We start from the raw sequence: 24,169 nt of genomic DNA on the forward strand, positions 1-24,169 counted from the left end.
AACAAATAAGACTTTTTCCAGAAATATTATTGGACAAACAGTAAAAAAAATCCTTGGTTTGTTAAACATCATTTGAGAAATGAAAAAAATCACAAGAGGGCTAATGATTTTGACTTTAGCTGTATATATATATATATATATATATATATATATATATATATATATATATATATATATATATATATATATATATATATATATATATATATATATGTATATATATATATATATATATATATATATATATATAGACACAATTATTAGCCCCTGTGAAATTTGAATTCTTTTTCAAATATTTCCCAAGTGATGTCTAACAGAACAAGGAATTAATTAGGAAGTATTTCCTATATGATTTTCATATTGACAGAGTCTTATCTTTTTTATTTTGGCTTGAATAAAAGCAGTTTAAGAAATAAGAAATATTAAAAAATATTATCTTTCAATTGGCTACAGAACAAATCTCATTTTCAGATGACTTGCTTAACTAACCTAATTAGCCTACTTAAACTAATTAACCTAGTAAATTGCACTTTAAACTGAATACTGGTATATTGCAAAATAACTAATAAAATATGATGTGCTGTAACCATCGCAAAGACAAAATATGAGTTATGCAAGCATTTGTTTATTTAGCACTATTCAAACAAATGAATGCAGTTCAAAGTGCTTTACAAAGTTGTTTATGCTTTATGAAGAGCAATGTGACCAGCAGTATCAGAAATTGGCTATTAAAACTATAATGTTAAAATGCATTAAAAATTCTGTTACACAGCACTTGTCAAATGACTAAGTATACATAATATAATATAATATAATATAATATAATATAATATAATATAATATAATATAATATAATATAATATAATATAATATAATATAGGATGACGCAGTGGCGTAGTAGGTAGTGCTGTTGCAAGAAGGTCACTGGGTCAGTTGACGTTTCTGTGTGGAGTTTGCATGTTCTCCCTACGTTCGCGTGGGTTTCTTCCGGGTGCTCCGGTTTCCCCCACAGTCCAAAGACATGCGGTACAGGTGAATTGGGTAAGCTAAATTGTCCGTAGTGTATAAGTGTGTATGGATGTTTCCCAGAGATGGGTTGCAGCTGGAAGGGCATTCGCTGAGTAAAACATATTGTGGATGAGTTGGCGGTTCATTCCGCTGTGGCGACCCCAGATTAATAAAGGGACTAAGCCGAAAAGAAAATTAATCAATAATATAATATAATATAATATAATATAATATAATATAATATAATATAATATAATATAATATAATATAATATAATATAATGTGAAATAATTTACAATCTACATTCAATTGCTAGATTTATGGTCCTGTATAACATTTATTACTTTAATAAAGAATAATTATGTGCTGTGGTATTATTTTGATCAAACATTTCAGTTGAATTATTGAAATGATTTCCCCCTATATATTAAATTCAATTTCTTTCTGCTATTATTCCATGATTTGTGTCTGTGTACCTGTATTTATGTATTAATTTTGTATTATGTAAGGATAGCAGCGACTTTTGCCACAACGTCACAGTAGACACGATGCACAACCATTATAGCTATGATGAATCGGCAGCAAGCGGAATTCTTTATTTATTTTTGCCCATCCCTGTATCCCCTGCACATTCTGATGGTCAGTTTCCTTTGGTCACATCTGTGCCTCATTACATCAAACACATGCCGTCAGCCTCTCTCACACCATTAACCTGTTGATCTGCCACAACAGACATTTGGAGGGCTGTCGCATTTTATAAGTGTTAAAAAAAGCACATTTGGTCAGCGTTTACTGTCTGCGTGCATTGCAGTTTGGTGTTAGCACTGTATGTTCCTGCTGTTGTGTATTGTGTGTACTGTGCGCGCGTGTGTGTTAGTAAGTGGTGTCACTGAACGCTCTCCATTCTCTTCCACCCACACACTGCACTCCCACATACATACACACAGCACACAGCACCTCTCCGCTGTCATACCTCTGGCTCTGTGCACTTCTGCTTTGCTGTGCTCATATTTAAATCTCTACCCTGCATTTATCTCGCTTTTCTCTCGCACGTCTTTCATCTGCTCCATGGTTTTCCACAGGCCCCTGCAATTGTGAAAAATCAAAGCGTGTAGGTATTTATTAGAGAATACGTTTTTTTTTTTTCACAACATGGTCTCTTTCACTTCCTGTGACACATAGACCTACAGTGTCAGGAAAGCAGGATCTTTCGCTCTCTCTCTCTCTTTCGATTCTCCCCCTCCTCCGTGTCGTACATCATGCTACGCTCTCTGAAAAGGACTGATCACTATTTGTTCAGATCATTGCTACTATTCACTTTTCTCAATGCTTCTGATTCATAGTGACTTGTTGTAACGCAGTAGACAAACGGTCATCACATCATCTCTCTCAACGCCATGAGTGGGAATTTTGCAGCTGTACTGCATGTAATGAGTACAAATGATAGACTTAAAGGGATAGTTCTTGCAGAAATGACAATTTGCAGTTTACTTACCTTCAGGCCATCCAAAATAAGAGCGAGTTTTGTTTTGTTTTCTTCAGTGAGGACATTATAGCAGATTCCGGATGCTAAAATTCCTGGAAAATGCTTGAATTTGAATGCAGTGTTTGAAAAGTGCTTCAAATTTGGATAAAGCTCTTAAACTAGATGAAAATTTAATTGAATTGCATTCATAATAATCTAAGTTACTAAATAGGTAATAGGTGGTTCATTCCGGTGTGGCGACCCCTGATTATTAAAGGGACTAAGCCGAAAAGAAAGAAGAAATGGCTAATAATGATTATACATTCATTCATTTTCCTTCAGCTTAGTCCCTTATTTATCAGCGGTCGCCACTGCGGAATGAACCACCAACTATTCCAGCATGTGTTTTATGCAGCAGATGCTCTTCTGGAAAACACCCATAGACTCTCGCATTCACACACACATTCATACACTATGGCCAAATTTGTTTTACCCAACTCACCCATAGTGCATGTCTTTGGACTGTGGGAGAAACCGGAGCACCAGGAGGAAACCCACTCGAACACGGGGAGAACATGGAAACTCCAGATAGAACTGACCCAGCCAAGACTCGAACCAGCGATCTTCTTCTTCTTCTGCTAAGCACTGAGCTACCATAGCTATTAACTATTTGAAACAAAAACAATATTGTTGCGTAAAATTAAAGACTTTTTTGTGTGTACCTTTTGCTTAAACTGTGGGAGAAGACAAATTGTATGAAGAAAACCGAACAATGCATTAAATGAAAGTAAACATCAATTTAAAGGGGAACAATTATCCAAAAGGCACTTTTTTTAAGGGGTTTAAACACAGTAGTGTGGTGACAGTGTGTGGCGAACTATACTCAGTCACTAATGGTAAAAATTTATTAGTTTTATTTTTTTATAATCACACTTCTTAAAAACAGAAACACAGAAAAAAAACAGAAAACAGTCTGCAGAAACACTTTTTTGACTGGTATTCTCCTGTATGTATGTGTCATCAAAGGAGGAAAGCCCCGCCCATTAGTGACGATCTCTCCATCATTAGCATAGACAGCCCTGAGTGAGAAGCAGCCGTCCGCCATTAGGGATTTTGTGACATACCTGCCAAAGATAATGTTAATGACCAAGAGGCTTTTTAAATGATGATTTCTAAAATGCACAGATGAACATTATAAGTTATGTTTCCATCCAAAAATGCTAATTAAATTTATGCGCAAAACTGGAATATCCCATAAAAGGCATGCGAAAAAAGCAGCGGTTCCATCCAACAAGTCAAAGAGAACATAATCCCCACTTCCTGATTAACTGCCGCCAAATATCAACAGTAAAAACGTTTCTTTATTTAATAAACGACTTGCACCTCTGAAGACGATGCCGACATGCAATGAACACGTGGTGGCATTTGAAATCATGAGATGCAGAGCACAGATGCTCTTGACAGTTCTGGAGGTAATTAATAAAAATAACACTGATACTGAAATGGTTAGGCGAGTAAGTAGTAAGTAAGTAATGTGTATTAATATAGCGCATTTATTGTGTATGGCCATACACCCAAAGCGCTTCACAATCATGAGGGAAGTCTCTCCACACCACCACCAGTGTGTAGCATCCACTTAGATGGTACGACAGCAGCCACAGGACAACGGCGCTAGTGCGCTCACCACACACCAGCTATTTGTGGAGCAGAGAGACAGTGATAAAACCAATTCCGTGGATGGGATGATTGGGAGGCCATGATCGGTAAGGGCCAATGGAGGGAATTTGGCCAGGACACTGGGGTTACACTCCTCTTCTTTTTACGAGAAGTGCCATGGGATTTTTAATGACCACAGAGAGTCAGGACCTCGGTTTAACATCTCATCTGAAAGACGGCACCCATTGACAGTATAACTTTTACTGGGGTATTAGGACTCACACAGACCACAGGTTGAGCGCCCCCTGCTGACCTCACCAACACCACTTCCAACAGCAACCTAGTTTTCCCATTCAGGTACTGACCAGGCTCAGCCCTGTTTAGCTTAAGTGAGGAACCGGTCTTGGGCTGCAGGGTGATATGGCTATGGCTTTAGAATGACCAGAACTAGAATGTTTTAGACTTGTTGACTTCTGGTTGGACTTTTGTTGACGGGGTGCTTGTTGATTTTTAGACTTGTTGTTGACTAGAATGTTTTAGAATGACCAAAACAAGATTTCAGATGTTTTACAGTGTGTTTAGCCTGCTGGTATGTCCATTCACATACATTTTATTATCACATGATCTCTTATAAGTAAATCACATGACTTTTTTTAATGTGCATACTGGAATTTGTTTGATAACATTGAATAAAAAGTTTATCCTACTCAGTTATGCGCATACATTTTTGAATGCGTGTTTTCAAAATGTATGACCATCTTGGAGTTTTTATCAACCGATTGTTTATGCGCATATCCAAAATTCAGAAAAATAGGTGGATGGAAACATAGCTACAGTCTTCTTGCGAGACACTTCTTTGGACATCTTCAGTTTTTCACAGAGATAACATTCAGTCCTGTTTTCAATCTGCCACTATGCTGATGCACATGCATTTGAATTTAAAGCAACAGTCACCAAAACGGCACAATTTGGATCAAAACCCTTAAGGGGCAGTTTCAAAGTGTTGTAAAAGAATATCTATGTGGTATTTTGAGCTGAAAATTCTCATACACACTCTAGGAACATTAGATAATTATTTTTACATCTTGTAATAGGTCCTTTTTAAGGTAACACATTTAAGATGTGAGTAAATTGCATTTAGTAGAGCAAATGGCAGTAATTTAATGTTGGGCTTGGGGCAAACATGCCAACAAATTTTCCTAAGGATATTCTATAGTATAGTATATAATTCTAACTAACAGCATCTGGTTTAGTGTGATGTACATGTTTGTAAACATGTAATTTACCACACAATTTTAAAGTGCTGTAAAAGTTTGAAAATGCACCTGGAAACTGCTTGAAAACTGCTTAAATTTGACTTTGAAATATGTGTAAAAACCCTGAAGGTTTTTAGCTGAAACTCTGGATAGTTAATTATCTATAATCAAGATAGTTAGATGATAGTTTAGATGATAGTTTTCTGAAATGAAACAAATGGCATCAGCTTATGTTCGAGTTTGTCTGCTCAAAACAACCCAGTCTCATTAAAAATAAATGCCTCAGCCTACATTTTTGCAAAAATACATTGCACCAGCTACAATTTGTTGCACATTTTAGATGACAAATCCACTAGAGGGCATTGTGTACATTTTTGCAAATCTTAAATACGTCACTTAGCGTACATTGTGTTATAGGTTTCAGAAACACGTTCTGTGCACGTCCACAAGAAAGAGCGGATTGTCCAACAGATCACCTAATGAACCACTGAACTAAACCCAACCAATAGTGTTTTTAAAAGCAAACGGAAGAGAATAGTGAGCTGAGGCTACATGGTTTTACCTTGATTTTACATTGCTTATCTCTCTTTATGGAGATAGATATGTGAGGCAAATGCATTTAATTACAAATGATGGACATTGTTAAAATGTTTGGTGGTATTTATTTAGTGTTGTACAAAGAACTGCATGAAGATAATGCTTTATTCGCTCATAATATTTCCCTGTAAATATTTTTAGTGTATAAAAAAAACAAATGTTGTTGGCATCATACTGCCCACATAGCTTTAATTTCACCTAAAAATTGCAGTCAAACATAAGTATTTGCAGTTTCACAATATAGCAGGCTCAAGCCTGTAATTCCAATGAGCCTCTGTTGGCTCGTCATTATACAAGAAGAAGATTGTGCTCCAGACTGTCATGAACAAGCTTATTTGCATACCGACATAGTTGGACGCTGTTAATGCGCAATCACTGTTGTAGGTAGATTAACTGTAATCCTGTATAAGATGTTCATCTGAATAAATAAAAAAACTTTTAGGCTTTGTGCTGTCAGTTTCAGAGCAAAGAGAATATAGCCACAGTTTATTTACTCCTGTTTATTCAGGTGATTTAAATCTCTTAAATCACCTTTCTTCCCCATTCTGATGCTCGGTTTGAACTGCAGCAGCTCGTCTTGACCATGTCTACATGCCTAAATGCATTGAGTTGCTGCCATGTGATTGGCTGATTAGAAATTTGCGTTAACAAGCATTAAGACAGGTGTACCTAATAAAGTGGCCGGTGAGTGTATATGGTCATAAATAAATAACTTTGTACTGTTAAACAGTGTGAATAGTCTGATTAGTGATGAATCATTCATTTAAATGACATTTTACTTTTCAAATAATCTCTTAAACTGTTTCAAGAATAGCAAGAAAGATTTTAAGAATTTGTGAGTCTGAACAGATCCGACTGTAGCTGTTCTGAAATCTCACAGATTCAATGATTCATTCTGATTCAGAATGAATCAAAGATCCAGAACTAATATGGTCCTCAGGGCATGTATGGGTATTTTTTAACTGTAATGGCAAGTTTTGCTGTTGTTTATTGGAATGCACATCACAGTTAGGCCATAAGCAATTTTTTTTCTAGTAATAATTTTTTAGGGGTTTTTAAACTTTTTTTGTGATAGAACAGTGGAGATTTACAGACAGGATTGGCGCCAACAACCATAAGCTTTTAAGATGTTGATTTATGAGTTGGTATATTCATCTAATTTATTTAGCGATGTTGCCACATACTTTTTCTAGAAACTCTTATTGATTTTGAACACTGCTAAAACTGGCAAAGCATTGCTAGCAAGTATTAAAATGATTACAATTTGATTATTTTTAAAAGGAAAACTAACAATAATGTAAATATTAGTATTGTATTATTTGAATAAATAAAGGAAGAATGTGCAATATTACTGTTTGAAATAATTATATTAAATATGATTTTTTTGTTCATTTTTATTTGTTATATTTAATAGGCCATATGATATGCACCAAAGCAAATCTGATGGTGTTTACGTGAACAATACTGATTAAATATATCTGCACCCAAAGTGTAATGTTGTAAATAATGCTCAGTTTTTTCAACACAGACCAATCATTACATTTTGTAAGACAATTTCAGGAGACCAAGGTATTTATTTAGTTTAAACTATTTCTGACTCTCCAAGTACTTATAATCACTGACTTTCGAATTACCAAGGAGCACAGTTTCAGCTCAAACTCCTTTTTAAATATTACAGAAGAGAACAAGTCACCTACATCTTAAATTGCCTGAGGGGGGAAATTAACAGCACATTTGCATTTTGGGGTGATCACTGCCTTTTAATCACAGATCTTGAGGGATAAATATTAAATTTAATCTTAATTTCACTCAGTAATAATGTAGATAATGTTACATTTATTTTTAACTGTAACCTCACTACATTTTAGTGCATAAAATAGATTCCTTTTTATTGGTTATAACTACACACACCGGCCACTTTATTAGGTACACCTTACTAGTACCGGACTGGACCTTCAGAACTGCCTTAATCCTTTTTGGCATAGATTCAACAAGGTACTGGAAATATTCCTCAGAAATTTTTGTCCATGTTGACATGATAGCATCACACAGTTGCTGCAGATTTGTCGGCTGCCCATCCATGATGCGAATCTTCCGTTCCACCACATCCCAAAGGTGCTCTATTGGATTGAGAGCTGGTGACTGTGGAGGCCATTTGAGTACAGTAAACTCATTGTCATGTTCAAGAAACCAGTCTGAGATGATTTGTGCTTTATGACATGGCACGTTATCCTACTGGAAGTAGCCATCATAAGATGGGTACACTGTGGTCATTAAGAGACGGACATAGTCAGCAACAATACTCAGATAGGCTGTGGTGTTGACACAATGCTAAATTGGTACCAATGGGCCCAAAGTGTGCCAAAAAATATCCCCCACACCATTTCACCACGTTCATGTTGATGCCAAATTCTGACCCTACCATCCGAATGTCGCAGTATAAATCGAGACTCATCAGACCTGCCGTTTTTTCAATCTTCTATTGTCCAATTTTAGTGAGCCTGTGCGAATTGTAATCTCAGTTTCCTGTTCTTAGCTGACAGGAGTGGTACCCGGTGTGGTCTTCTGCTGGTGTAGCCCATCCGCCTTAAGGTTGGTCATGTTGTATGTTCAGAGATGTTCTTCTGCATACCTCGGTTGGTTATTTGAGATACTGTTGCCTTTCTATCAGCTTGAACCAGTCTGGGCATTCTCCTCTGACCTCTGGCATCAACAAGGCATTTGCGCCCACAGAACTGTGGCTTACTGGATTTTTTCTATTTTTCGGACCATTCTCTGTAAATCCTAGAGATGATTGTGCATGAAAATACCAGTAGATTAGCCGTTTCTGAAATACTCAGATCAGCCCGTCTGACAACAACAACCATGCCATGTTCAAAGTCTCTTAAATCACCTTTCTACCCCATTCTGATGCTCGGTTTGAACTTCAGCAGATCGTCTTAACCATGTCTACATGCCTAAATGCATTGAGTTGCTGCCATGTGATTGGCTGATTAGAAATTTGCGTTAACAAGCAGTTGAACAGGTGTACCTAATAAAGTGGCCGGTGAGTGTATATTGTCATAAATAAATAACTTTGTACTCTGAAACAGTGTGAATAGACTATGATATTTTACTTTTCAATGAATCTTTTAAACTGTTTCAAGAATAGCAAGGAAGGTTTTTCAGAATTTGTGAGTCTAAACAGATCTCACAGATTCAATGTTTTATTCTGATTCAGAACGAATCAAAGAACCAGAACTAATATGGTCCTTAGGGCATGAGTGGGTATTTATTTAACTGTAACGGCGAGTTTTGCTGTTGTGTATTGGAATGCACATCACATTTAGGCCATAAGCAAATTTTAAGATGTTGATTTATGAGTTGGTATATTTATCTAATTTATTTTGCAATGTTACCACATACTTTTTAGTAACTCTTATTGATTTTGAACATTGTTAAAATGAAATGATTGCTTTTTGCAGATATGCATATTTAATGTGTTCGTACACTAATATTTCTCATTCTGGCATAGTTTGAATTGAAATATAGTCTTGCTGTAGCTTTAATGTGTTTAAACATGCAGTCGTACCCCATAAAAATCTCTTTTGTGCTGAATTCTATATTGATCGCATTAGTTGCTGCATACCTTATTTGTCTGTCACATCACATGCCATGCGTGTCGCAATGAAAATAATAGGCTGCCATGCAGATGACAAGCTAACTATGATCTTTCAAAAACTTTCACAGATGTCTCTCTCTCTCTCTCTCTCTGTGTATGTATGTAGGCAGTAACATCAGTGTGTTGATTTCTTTTCAGAGACACATCGCTTGACAACAGACCACTTCATAACCGCCAACAGATTCCAAAATCAACCCTGCAAAAAACCTGAGGAAACAGCCATGTCCACACCATGGGACTTTAAAGTATTTCTCCAAGAGCTTCAGCAAGTGGTTTCAAATGTTTCACCATTTCAATGAAAAGTGGGCTCATCTTAAAAGCTAATCTTCTGCGTGAACCTTAAGAATCTGGAAGGAGACTGGCAGGTTTACACACGTCCTTCTTTATTGTGAAGACAATCAGCCTTGAAAACGTTGTACGTCTTTACTGCCAACATCATTTATTTTGCGGATGTCTGTCATCATTTTATTGAACACTCTTTAATAGACGTTTAAAATCTGTATAGGCAGGGCATATCTTTGTTTTTATTCAACATGACAGATGAATCAATTCACACCTGATTCCTTTCAACTATTGTAAATTTGCACACAGAATTATCTTGGTAATTCTTTCCATGCCGAATGAGGAAATGCACATTCATATCAGTTCAGTAATGTAAAGGTTCATCAGACCAGGATGCTGAACGAAATCAAAATGATTCCTCATCATACCACCCTCAAACCCTTACAGGAGTCCACCGTCCTGAGTAGTCCTGTTAACACGTAAACAAGATAGTTTGGTTTCTTTTTCACCAAGTGTATGGACGTTGTTTATACTAGTTAATAATAGTAAACTTTCAGGGAGCATCACAGGTCAGGGAAATCTGCTTAAAGACTAAGTGCCATTGCTGAATGTAAGGAGTGCCCAAATAAAACAAAAACAATATATGTTAGCAAAACATTAGTTTACATTTTAAAGATGTTTACAGTTGCCCCTATCTCTTAGACGAATCTTTCATCCTGATAAGTGCCAAAACAAGGAGTTAAACCTGAATACTTTTAATGTACACAGCTGTACTGCTTAATTGCCTTGATGTGTCCGTGAAAAACACAGGATATTGAAATAATAGGACAGAAACGAGAAGCCATTTTGTTTGTTAGTTGCTATGAACATGTCTATTTTTGAAGAAAGCCACAAAAGGGAACATTTGCCTTGTTAATATCTGACAGTTTTTTTAATTTCCTGTTTACACAATTGTATGTTGCCTGCATTGTCAGCATTTGGATTGTTTAACGTATTGTTCAGGTTTTCCAGCTGTATGCTGGACAGAAGCACTGCATGATGAGAAAATGTGTTGTATAACTCACCTTGAAGCTGAAAGCACATCAAGATAGTTATTTCCCCCCTCTCTCTCTCTCTCACGCCATCTCAGAGTGCGACCGTTCACTTTTAACAGACTTTGTAAACAGATTTCACTTTCGAGACTGTTTTGATATAGACTCAGATTTCATATAATACAAGACTATTTGACAGCGCTAAGCAAGCTGCTTTAACAAAATTCAGCATTGTGCGGTGAGTTGAGTCAGCGAGAGAAAATAGCAGCGTTAGTCATGTAAAGATGATGCCCACCTTGGAAGCTCGAGTCCTTGTCATCATTCTCTTCCTGCTAATCGCTGTCCCACTTAACGCTTCCTCTGCGAGCGTCCCGGGCCCCTCCAGAAATGGGCCCATTACTATCACCCCGACGCCCAACCCCAGATCTCAGGGCAGGAGCTTTATGTACCCCCTTGCTAAAAACGGCGGGAGCATGCGAGGGAAGTCCATGAATCGTCGGCCAAAGCAGCCAGCTGGAGTGGCAGAAATGCCCCTCAGGCCGCTGCCTCAAATAATGCTGCCAAAGAATGTAACGACTGATGCACTGAAGGCCCCTTTTGGAGCGGCTCAGGTAGCCCCGCCTCCTCGCAAGCTGGTGGAGGTGGACGTGTGTCGAGGTTATTATGATGTCATGGGGCAGTATGACCTCACCTTTAACTGCTCCAAGGATGACTTCATCTACTGCTGTGGGACCTGCCATTATCGATTCTGCTGTCCCGACCGCTCCCGAAGGCTGGACCAGAGCATCTGCCACAACTACCAATCTCCGGTGTGGGCCAACACAGCGCCCCCTGCGACCAGGCCCCCAGCGCCAGGCCTGCCCGACCAGAGCCGCATCGAACAGAGCAACAACACCGTCTATGTCATTGGTGGAGTCATCTCGTTTACAGTGGCGGTGGCGGTGGCCATTAAAGTGGCGTTTCATAAGGCATCACGGCAGCCCAGGAACAGGGAATTGAACATGCCCAGGTGAGATGTTTCATCCAAAAAGGGATAGTTGACCCCAAAATGAAAATTCTCACATTGTGGTAAAGATTGTGTCCTCTGTCTCCATAAAAAAAACATGTTCCTAGCCCAGGGTCCAGGGTGCGAATTACAGGGTTGACCACCGTGGGGGCACCTTATTCACCTGCTTCAAATGTTATCACTTAATTAATTGGGTGTTATCAATGGTTATCAGCTGATAGATATGGACCAGTAGGGGCTTTCTGCGTCTACTGGTAGGCTCAAAAGGCTGTTATTATCCATCAAAATGGTTAATCATCTATACTAAGAGTACAGATTCTGATCTGTTTTTACATTACTGTGATGGTTAGGTTTAGGGTTGGGGTAGATGTTAATAAAATACAGTTAATGGAAAATTAATAGATAATATAAATAATTCTCATGGTTAATCAGCTAAACTAATAGAGAAGACTCCAGATCCAGATCTGTTTTTACATTACTGTGACAGTTGGCTAGGGGTTGTGGTAAGGGTAGGGGTAGACAGTAATAAAATACAATTAATTATAAATTTAATAAATAATATGAATAATTATCGTTAACTTTCGTCCACAGCCGTATGTGATCTATAGCTGATTAGCCATGTTGATGGATGATAACAGCTTTTTTTAACCTACCAGTAGGCGCAGAAGGCCCCTACTGCCCATATCTATCAGCTGATAACCACTGATAATGTCCATTCAATCGAGTTATAACATTCGAATCGGCTGCCTTAGTGATGTTAAAACATCTGTATATTAAATTATATTAAAAATTAAAATAATAGATAAAATAAATATACATTTGACCACTCCTATGTTGGTTCATACCATCGTGAATACAAAACCACACCCAGCAGGCTATGCTTAAAAATATTTAGTCGGCGACCTAAAACCAGCAGCTCTTGTCTTTTCTTGTAAACTAGGTGTTTGTATTTACATATAGCCTAAAAGTAACGTAAAATTAGATGCATATTTTGTAGTTGAACATACACCTACTCTTCCATGGAAGTCATATAATGGAAACAGTAATATAATAAGTGCAGGTTGGTGCAGGTATGCAAACTTGTCACCTTTTATATATAAATATATTAGGGATGCTCCGATTAGGATTTTTGCAGCCGATACAGAGTACCAATTCCTTGTCATAGTGATCGGCTGATACTGAGCACTGATTCTGATGCTTCAAGCTTTATAATGCATAAAGCACATTTTGTCCTCTAAGTATGATACTTAAGTGGAGATCTCGCATTACAAGAGAATAAATGAAGAATGTTGCATATAATCCATTAAACACGTCTCTTATAACCATTTATGGTGGACATGTCATAGTCAGAAGCAGCTTTACAGAAAATAATAGATAAAATAGATAAAAGCATTGGTAAGAAAAATGACTAACAAAGCAATTTAGAAATATTGCACATGATGGAAGAAGAATTCAACACGTTTCAATGAAGAAAAAGTTTGGAGCGCATATTTGATGCATAAGACGTTAAAACGCACACCCATGATTACATATTTATTTATTGCAATAAGTATATTACAAAAAGATATATTATAAAATATTTAAAACAATAACATTTTCAGCCAGGTTTTAGTCAACTTGCAATATTGTCAAAACACAGAACGCATCTTCCTCTGCGTGTAAAGCTGTAAACAAACACCTGCGATTGGTTCATGAAATCGGCCAGATTGGCGAGTACCTATCGAGTCATAAAAAGTGATCTTCGGCCAAACGATTGGAACATCCCTAATATATATATATATATATATATATATATATATATATATATAATTCATATAACAGTATAGTATGTATATTTCACACACTGCTCTAAACCTCACATACTCTGTCCCAGCTATTGGCTAATTTAAAGAAAGTAAAGAGAAAAATATGTGCTGCATTATGTAAACACACTGAACAAAGCTGCACTGATTCTTGCAGAAGCTCTGCCATGTTTTGTGACAAACAAGAATGAATTGCTTTAGTTCAAGTTTGAATGCGAATAAAAACGCAAATGAAATCTGTTCATCAGAAGACTTGGGTTAACCTCCCAAGTCATATGGATGTATTTTTGTTTATCTCTTTTTGAATGGTGGATGAACCTTCAATGGAGGGACTCTCGCAGATTTAATTAAAAATCTTGATGTGTGTTTCAAAGATGAATACATTTCTTAAGGCATTGGAATGACGGTGAATAATAATATAGTGAGAAGTGATTTTTATTTTGAGGTGAACTCACACTTTTAAATTGTGTTCTCTTGACTAATGTCTACATGCTACCCTGCAGGGCTCTTGTGGAAATGTTGCGTCACCAGTCGAGTCCAGTTCAGGAAGGAGAGAGAAACAACAGTGTAGCTTTGGGAACTGGAGGAGGAGAAGGGACGCTTGGACGACCCCCGAAAAATCTCTATCCCACACTACAGAAAGATAACCGACGTAAGTTGGAAACTCAGATTATCTCCATGCGCATTCATGATGGCCCAAGCATATTTAGGATTATGATGTGTCATCCAGTGTATGTTTGTAAGCTAAATTGATGAAAACGTTTAAAATTTGATTTAATTCATCATATGGGACTGTTTAGTGTCACAAGTGAATAACTCATGAATATTGAACGATATTATGAATCTGAAATAATGTTCATGCACCTGGTTGCAGTTGGCAGATATTCCTGCATTGTATGTCATACAGAGATCCTTACATGTTCCCATCTCAGCTTGAGTCTTGTGAACGACCAACTGTATAAATTCAGGACAAGAAAGAAACGCAGGGAAGAAGCAACAGCCAAATGATGACAGGGCATTTGTGAATTATTTAACACGGAGCTGTATATGATGGCATTAGAATGAACAGACGGTGTAAAAGTCTCAGCACAGAAAGAGCTTAACAGGGCAACATTTGTAGTAGAAGATGGGATACATTTACTTTGTGAATTCACTACATGTAAAATATCCTTAGAGACATCCTTTAAAATCACACCTTATGTTCTGCTTAACAGTGGGGAATCTGCAGCACAACTTCATCCACACCACAGGCTCCAGTCCCAAACATACTGCCACTATCGGTAGGTAAATCCACAGATTTTGACCTATTTTACACCTGGTATTGAGATGTGTTTTGTGGATATGATCATGAATAGACATTAAAAACAGGTGTAAATGAGGTCTGGAACATTTTGCGATTGTCCACTTTTGACCACTTTCAGAGGTAGTTTGATTGTATTGCTTTCATGTGGTTGAATGTCTACAAACAGCCACAAAAGAGCACCTAATACTTAAACATTATGTGACGTGTTTTTAAAGCAAGCTAGCCAGATGCCATTATTTTTTAATGGGGTGGCACAGCTTTCAAAAAGCCTTTTCCCATGGGGCCCTTTGACTGGTTCTTGGCCCTCCCAAGAACCAGTTAAAAAGCCCCATGGGAAATATGCATTTTTAAATATTTAATAGGCTTATTCTCAAATGACAAAATCATTTAAATGTGAAGCCGTACTTCAACATTGCAAACAAAAGCAGAAATATATAGGACTACCATGCAAAAAACTGTGTGTATTCTATAAATGTTTACTATTCTATGTTAAAAGTGTAAAAACATTATGAAAAACCCCAAATTTTAGCTTACCTATGTTACCGCGTCAATAGCTATGCTTCCATCCACCTATTTTTATGCGTATTTTGGATATGCACATAAAAAAAAACAGTTGATGGAATCAGCAAGATGCGCATCAATTTTGAAAATGTGCATAAAAAAACATATGCGCATAACTGAATAGGATAAACTTTTTATTCAATAAGAAAAGATGCGCATAAACTATGATGGAAACACTTTTACCGAACAAATTCCAGTATGCGCATTAGTGTGATTTTGTTAGAAGAGATCATGTGATAATAAAATGTGTGTGAATTGACAAACCAGCAGGCTGAACATCTTAAATGTTGTTTCGGTCATTCTAAAACGACTTCATCATTTCAGTATTAGTGTTATTATTATTTATTACCTCCATTACGTTTTCAATTGCCTGAGGCGCTTGTTAATGTTAAAGGAGAAGTCATTTATTAAATAAGGAAAAGATTCATGCAGCTTCTCCTGCTTCAATAAATTCCATGTTTACTGTGGATATTTGGCGCCAGTTAATCAGAAAGTGAGGATTTTGTTCTCTTTGACTCGTTGGATGGAAACGCTGCTTTATTCACACATCTTTTAAACAATAATTCAGTTTTGCACATATATTTAATTTGCATCTTTAGATGGAAACATAGCTGTTTCACAACTGTTTTTAAAAAAATGATTTAATGAATTTCACCATTAGCTGTTATTCTTTTAAACAACAGAAAAAAATCTAACTACAATTTTTAATTTAGGAGGTCTTGGTGCATGGAAGTTGAATAATTAAGAACGAAATGGAACTTTCAACATGCAAAAAATGCATTTTCATATTTATAGGCCTATAATTATAATTCATTACTTGGTGGTCTCCAGCTTGTACTGTGTTTGATCTGTGAAATTGACAGTGCTCTAATCCAATGGAGCTGTGGCAGATAAGGGAATTGACAGCGAGACAGTGACTATGTTTACATGGACATCAGTAATAGAATTATTTGCCTTAATCTGAAGACAATAATTTGATTAAGGTGTTTACATGAGTTGCTTTTTGAATGTTCCTTTCATGATCGCGTTTTACATGTACATAACTTGATTAACGTCATTGTGTCACTGCGCTATCCACATTTCCTCCGGAGTAATTTCAGGTGTTTCATTTTTAATTTTTCAACTTTAACTGCAGTTTGGCACTTTCACTTTCATTCAGAAACATTTCATGCATGCCCCCCGTGACAAATAAAATTTTGGATGCGAGTATGAACTGCTGGAAGATTGTTGTTAATGGAATTTGATACCGCACGCAGGATGGGGAAAAAATCCTCTGCATTTCGAGGTGTATAAGTCTGTGGTTCTTAAGTGACTCAGTAGGTGCAAAGAATAGTGTCAAACAGCCGTGTGTGTAGAATGTCCTGTGGCAAAATGCGGTAAAAATCCTACACGACGGTAATATTTTGATTAAGGTGTTTACATGTTTGTACTGCACTTCAATAATGCGACTAAAACTGGCATACTCCACATCTTAATTCAGTTAGTCTGACATTAATCGGATTAAATTAATAAAACATTGCTGTTTACATGAAAGACTCTTAATCAGAGTATTGCCTTAATCATATAAAAATTGGATTTTTGGTGTCCATGTAAACATACTCAGTGAGTAGGTGTGTTCAAGTTTCACTAATTGCAAGAAATTAAATGCACCAGAATTGCTCCCTCACAACAAATATACTCTGCGGTCGGGGTGAATTTGCCCCTAATGTTATTCAGATGGGAAATACTTTTTAAAGTTTTGTTTAAAGGTGAAAAATGTAAAAGCAAATGTTCTCCTTAAAAGTCCTAATGGGTAAAGAAAACCATCTGGCATAGTTTTGTGACTATCAGAGCAGAAATGAAAGCTGCTGCACTCTGTATCATTTTCTACTGTGTTTTGCCCATTCATATGTAAATTTCGCAACACTAGATTGAAAGATCAGAAAAGGTCCATACATAAACCATCCCCCCCAGAAAGTGGCCAAAAGTGCGCAAAGTAGACTGATTAAAACTCCAGATGTAAACAGGAATCTGTCTACTTCTGATCCCATCGACCAAAATACATTAATAACAGGTAAAAAAAGCCCTACAATGTTGAAGTAATTTGAAATAACCAGAATTCCTTTGACGTGTGTCTTTAAAGAGCGTGCACCACGTATGAACAACATGCAGCTGGCCATGGGTGGCACACTGAAGCCCAGTAAGCATACTAACGCCATGAAGCCCCAGCCGTCCTTCCATCAATCCCTACATAACCTGGCTCAGCTGCCGCCCTCGTATGAAGCCGCCATGAAGCCTGAAATCAACAGATATTCATCTCTCAAGCGTCTCGGTGAGTGCTTTATTACCTGCGGAGAGGAAGATTCTTATCTTGACAAAAGCATGTTTTGTAAGAATTACATAAAAGCCTGGCATGATTGCTTTCTAATATAAGCCTTCGTCATTTCAAAGAATAATTCAAATTTATAAGCAATATGGAGAAAAGATGGACAAATATCAAAAGCAGTGTGACATTTAGTACAGTTGTGTTTTGAAGGAGAAATTACCTGCTCTGTGCTGAGGACATGGTCTCATGCAGGGTTCAGAACATTGCGTAAAAATATCTGTTCACTTGTTTTTTTATTATTATTTAAAGCAGTGTCAGTGTTTCACTGGAACACTTGGGAGATATAAATGTTTGCGAAGGTCATTTTAATAAGGGCAAACCATTGCAAAGCGCCCGCAATCTTGCACAGACGCATACAGCCTTAAGGCCTTTCTCTCAGCTAGACATCAAACCCCCTGGGAAGTGTGAGTTACAGTTGGAGGACAAGAAAGTTCTACACAGTCGATGGTTATCCAGGCTGATATAATGACTCAGAGTTAATCAGCTGAAAGATGAAATACTTCTGGGTTCAGATGAAATAGGATTGAATTAATATTGTTAAATTAATGAAATCAGGTTCACACATAATCCTGGGACATAAAGATTGATGAATTTATATTATGAGCTAAGCAGCCGGCTGTGGTGAAGGTTTGATTTTTATGTGCGAGTCAAAAACCGAAAATGTGTTTTCAATAACAAAAAAGTACACCACATAGTTGACCCAAAATTTGAAATAGTCATAATTCAAGCAACTTTCACTTGATAGATGAACACAAAATATGGAAATTTTGAAAAATGTTGGAAATATTCAATGTTAGGAAATACCAAAAGTGAGAAAAAGGTTTGGAATAGGGATGGTCTGATCGATCAGCTGAAGATTGGTATTAGCCGATAATCACATTTTATGACTCGATAGGTACTCGCCAATCTGACCGATCTCATGATCCGATCGCTGGTGTTTGTGTATGGCTTTACTCGCAGAGAAAGATGCGTTCTGAGTTTCTAACAATATTGCAAGTTGACTACAACAGGGCTGAAAATTTTAATGATATAAAAAACTTGAAAGTTAATATAACTTTCTGTAATATACTTTTTGAATTAAACAAATATGTATTCATAGGTGTGCATTTTAACTTCTTATGCATCAAATATGCGCTCCAAACTTTATCTTCTTAGAAAAATGTTGTATTCTTCTTCCATCTTCCATCCAATGCAATTTAGAAACATTGTAAGAAATCATTTTTCTTACAGATGCTTTTATCCTTTTATCTATTATTTTCTGTAAAGCTGCTTCTGACCATGACATGTCCACAATAAATGGTTATAAGAGACGTGTTTAATGGATTATATGCAACATTCTTCATTTATTCTCTTAGTTAAGGCAAGATCTCCACTTAAGTATCATACATAGAGGGCAAAATGTGCTTTATGCATTATAAAGCTTAAAGCATCAGAATTGGTACTCATGACAATGAATTGAATCATCATGACAAGGAATCGGTACTCTGTATCGGCTGCAAAAATTCTGATCGGAGCATCCCTATTTTGGAACCCCTTTTTCCTCTTTAAAATTGTTTAATTTTAAGATAAAGTCTTATCGGTTTTGTACAGAAATCTGATTTAGATCTTTTATTGGTAATTTGCCATTATATGAAAACTGATTAGTTGTTGAAATTACATATTGAAATGACACTGACTGCATATAAAAAAATGAAATTTACAGTTATCAACTCAAGATCATATTGAACAGAGTTTAAGATAGGAGAATTCCTGATGTGTATTCTGTTCTCACCCATCTGATTTCTTCAAACATGTTTCCTACACCTACAGAAAAAGGAGGATTGGAGGAATATTCAGGTTACTGTACCACCAAACGAAGGCCCAACAACGCCCGTCCTGACTTTCATTCCTCCCAGCATCACCTTCCCTGGGGTGGTGACTACACACTGGGTGGAAGAGGCACGCTTCCTACCCGTGCCCCCCGTCCTCGAATACCTCACCCACAGTCAGCCCCAAGCCATACCCCCAATCCTTACCCTCTGGATCCACCAGAGTCAAAGAAAAACCCAAATTATGATACGCTATCCAAACCGCCACGGCGCGTCAAGTCAACGGACCAACTTCTTGCCCTTGCTGATGGCAGCACCTTATCAAGGGTGCCGAAGAACCAGCAGCACCAGTACTACAAAGGCACATCATCCAAGAACTCCAACAACCAGAACACCCTGAAGAAGTCCAAGGAGAGGCTGCTCATGTCACCAGAACACCTCGAGGAAGAGATTGGAGGGGTTGATTATGACGGAAGCGGGATGGGTATGGGAATGAGCGACTACCCGGGTGGAGGAGGAGGAGGCGGAATGGTACCCACGCTTCCCCGCGTCAGCCATCAGAAAGCTCAGTCGCAGCAGAATGTTTGCGCTACGCCATCACTCGACCGTCACCACATGATCAAGATGAACTCGCACCCAACATCGGGGCGAGAGCAAGAGCGGAATTCGGCAGCAATGTCAGGCCACCTGGGTGGAGGTGGGGCTGGAGGAGTGGGATGGGGCGACATGCCTGGAACGGGGGTTGTTATGGGAACAGGGACTCTTGGTGGACACAGTGCCAGGAGGCTTGCATTTGCAGCTAAAAGGCAAAATACCATTGAACAACTTCACTTCATCCCCGGCGCAGGGGGAAGTGGAGGAGTGGCATCGAATCAAGGGGTTAGAACAGGAAGCAAGAATGAGGTTACTGTGTGAGCAAGAAGAGGGAATGGAGAAGCTGGCTGAGGGATAGACTGTGAAGAGTTGGAGGATGGTAGAGGAACTGTGGGAGAGAGAGAGAGAGAGAGAGAGAGAGAGAGAGAGAGTTAGAGTGGGTGGAAGAGGGAGAGGAATAACGAGAGAAGAGAGAAAAGGAGTAGGAGGATGGTAAAGGAATCAGAGAAACAGATTTTGAAGTCGGGGGGCCATGAAGTGGGAGAAACTAGACAGAGAGCGAAGTGGCGCCATATTTTTACAGATATATATTGTATATAGTGGCAAATGCTCAAGATAAGATTAGATAACAACAGTTTTAAGTCAGGTTTGATAGAGCTTCAACGTTGTTGTGCTTTTTATGTTCATGAAATTGCCGCTACAATTATGATCAAAGCTGCCATATTATACAACTATTTATTTGTGTAAAGTTTGCCTATAAACCTACCGCATAGAATATCAATAGTGTAATATAAATTCCACATGATGTGACTGACATTTTTCATATCTTTACGTCATATGTTTTTAATCCTCAGATATTTCACATTATTACATTATATATAGCTGCTATGGAGCCATATATTTCAGAGAACGGCTTTCATCTTCTTACTATGGGAGACAATAATTAGAGGAACTAGTTAATGGAGGAGCGCTCATCCCAACTGAAGAAGTGTAAAGCTACTTACGGTCGGACAAATGTAATGCTGGATCTTATCTCTTTTTAAACCCTAATCCACTTCGACATAATGAGGAAGTGCAGCAGTGTTTTTACAATATACGTCAAAATGAACAATGATGGGAGCATGTTTATGAACTCAAAAGAATTTGATGAACTCATTTTGTACGCTGCGAGACAGAGAAAGCAAGCCTTATCATACATTTATTCGCCTGCATCTTATTCCATATGAATTTAACACAGATGTACCAAGTGAGTATCTGTTCAGTTTGTTTTGTTGGAAAATATTACACAATGAGTTTTAAATCCTCAAGTTTGCCCTTCAGTACATAACTGGAGATCGCTTTGAACTATCGATGAAAGCCATTCTGGGACACTATCGGACAGAAAAGCCCAAATGAAAACCAAGAGAAATGTCTGACAATCATCTTTCTTCTCCATCTTAAAAAGACTCATTAATGATCAATGGCACCTTGTTTGGATTCTGAGCCACCATTTTCTACAATGTCCAAGTGCTAGGATTTGTAAGGGAGATTCGAAATGAGGGACGCTGGACTACCAAAAGCACAAAAATAATATATTTGATTCCAGTAATGCTGGGTATTTTTGCCCCTAGGTATACTGTGTAGACAAACAGTTCACCTTAAGCTATTAAATACGGATCTGAGATGAAGAAACTAACTCAATAGTAAGGGCACTCATCAATGTATTTGTATGTAATGATATTCTGGCATAAAATGTGCGCATAACATGGCAGAATTATTATCTCGCTCAGGTGTGGGTTGGCATTTGCATAAAGACAAACCTCCTGGACTGCTTTTTGAATCTCCATGATGAAGCCATGTGTATATGCTGTTAAAACTGAGACTCTCTCTGCGAACAGTCTTGAGGATACGAGCATGCCAAAACAGCTAACCTATATGTTTTGAATCTGCTGTTACCCAGATATGAACACAACACTTCATACCTGATATCTTCATAACCAATAACGCTTATCAATATTAAGGGCTATACAACACACATGCGTTAGTGGTGCAGATGTTACAGACAGCTTACACATTATTCAATGATAATAACAAAAACAACAACAACAAAAAGATGTTAATGTAGTAAGTAAATCTTACAATCAACAATGTGAGATTGTTCGCAAAAGAGCCAGATATATAATTTAGTCTATGGTTCTGACCTCTGGGAAATAACGCAGGTGTCAGGAACTCATTTTACTAAAGAAAAGGAATATATTTACATTGTAAAACCACCAACTGCTTTTTTTTTTTTTTTTTGGTCATATACTTTATACCTCTTGGTTGATTTTTCAGTGTAATGAACTTGAATAGTATACCTTACCGACTATTTATGCCTCCCAGTTAAAGTGTAAAGGAGTAGTTTATATCACATCAGCATCCGGAGGATAGGTGGTAACACATTCATTTACCTTTTCACTGGAACTAGTGTGTATCTTAATGAATTATGAATACAACTTAAAGACAATCTTCCTAACAGCTCTGTAATACATTGGTGTTTGTTATTGTCATTAATATGACAGTTAATATTATGGTTATTGGTGAAAATTTCTTCTTGTTGTTATGGTTCTCTTATGATTATGATGGTGATTTTTTTCCTCTGTGGTTTTAGTGTTAACTTGTTTTAGATATCTTTCTCATGAAATTCTTTTGGAAATTATGAGTAGAAAAATAGAAGCACAAACTTTAAAGCCACTCATTGTGTGCCGATTCTTCATGCATTCCTAATGATGAGGAGTGCCTTTGAAAAATTCTCAGTGTGATGTCACATTGTAATCGTTTTAAGCCTGCAAATGTCATTACTCATTGCAGATACATCACAATGGGTTTATAAATGATGATGTCATAGGATGTATGTTGTATGTGTGTAACCGAATGTCTTCTTCTTCTTTTCTTTTTGTTGATTAAGTGAAATTTCAACTTCTTAATGTTACTTTCAGGGACAATTAGAACAGATCAATCGATTTAGTATTTTCTTTGTCATAAAAAGTCTGTAGCAATGTCTGTTTTGTATCCACAAGCCATAATTATGAAAATGTTTATGAAATCTATTCACAAGGCATATTACTGCAGAAAATAACAAACAATGGATGTGCAAATAAAGCCCTGAAGCATTTTAAAAGTTTGGTAGCTTACAATGGAATGTGCAATTGTTGCACAAGCAAAGCGGGACGATGAAGACTGAAACCCTTTGGGAAAACAGCACTGAGCTCATGTCTTGAAACGCTCAGGCACAGAAGCAGAACGGATGTTTGGGTAAATCGCTTCAGATCAAGCATTACCCCCATGATGTTTACATACACTTTCTATTATATCTAATCCCCTCAAGTCAGAAATACTGCATCCTCCACATAATTTCATCTTTGTAAAATAAAGTCAACTTATGAAACTGATATGCCTCGAATGTCTGATGACATACACTGCAGAAAAACACAGTTTAAATTATATCATAGTGCTTAATGTTAGCATTTAGTATCTTTTTTACACGAAGACTGGAAAAGATTCCAGGCAGCCATTTTGATAAGGACCTGCCTTTGAATTTGAGCTGTCAGTAAGTAATAAAATGGCCACTATAAGAGCTTCTTAGACACAAACATAATGCTACAGGCATCCTAAAATAAACGAATAGCGACTTTAGGACATTATGTCTGATTTACATTCGCCGATTTGTAATTCGCATTTCACGTTGTCTCATAAACAGCTCGTGTTGCGTACTTGCAAACATGTCAAATTCGACTACACAACAACAATGCGTAC

The 24,169-nt window shown here is 37.3% G+C and overlaps 1 protein-coding gene across 1 annotated transcript in view; it reads left to right on the forward strand.

Annotated features, from left to right (window-relative positions):
• The window catches only part of LOC130243997 (protein shisa-7), a 30,325-nt gene extending 6,520 nt beyond the window's left edge, over positions 1-23,805 (forward strand). Inside the window, exons 2-6 of the mRNA XM_056476320.1 lie at positions 9,782-11,965; positions 14,268-14,416; positions 14,979-15,044; positions 17,751-17,939; positions 19,803-23,805. Coding sequence (XP_056332295.1) covers positions 11,241-11,965; positions 14,268-14,416; positions 14,979-15,044; positions 17,751-17,939; positions 19,803-20,716 — 2,043 coding nt within the window. The 5' untranslated portion in view covers positions 9,782-11,240 and the 3' untranslated portion in view covers positions 20,717-23,805. The remainder of the gene's footprint in view (positions 1-9,781; positions 11,966-14,267; positions 14,417-14,978; positions 15,045-17,750; positions 17,940-19,802) is intronic.
• The last annotated feature ends 364 nt before the right edge of the window (positions 23,806-24,169 follow it).

The sequence above is a fragment of the Danio aesculapii genome, chromosome 16 (assembly GCF_903798145.1).
Source record: "Danio aesculapii chromosome 16, fDanAes4.1, whole genome shotgun sequence".
NCBI lineage: Eukaryota > Metazoa > Chordata > Actinopteri > Cypriniformes > Danionidae > Danio > Danio aesculapii.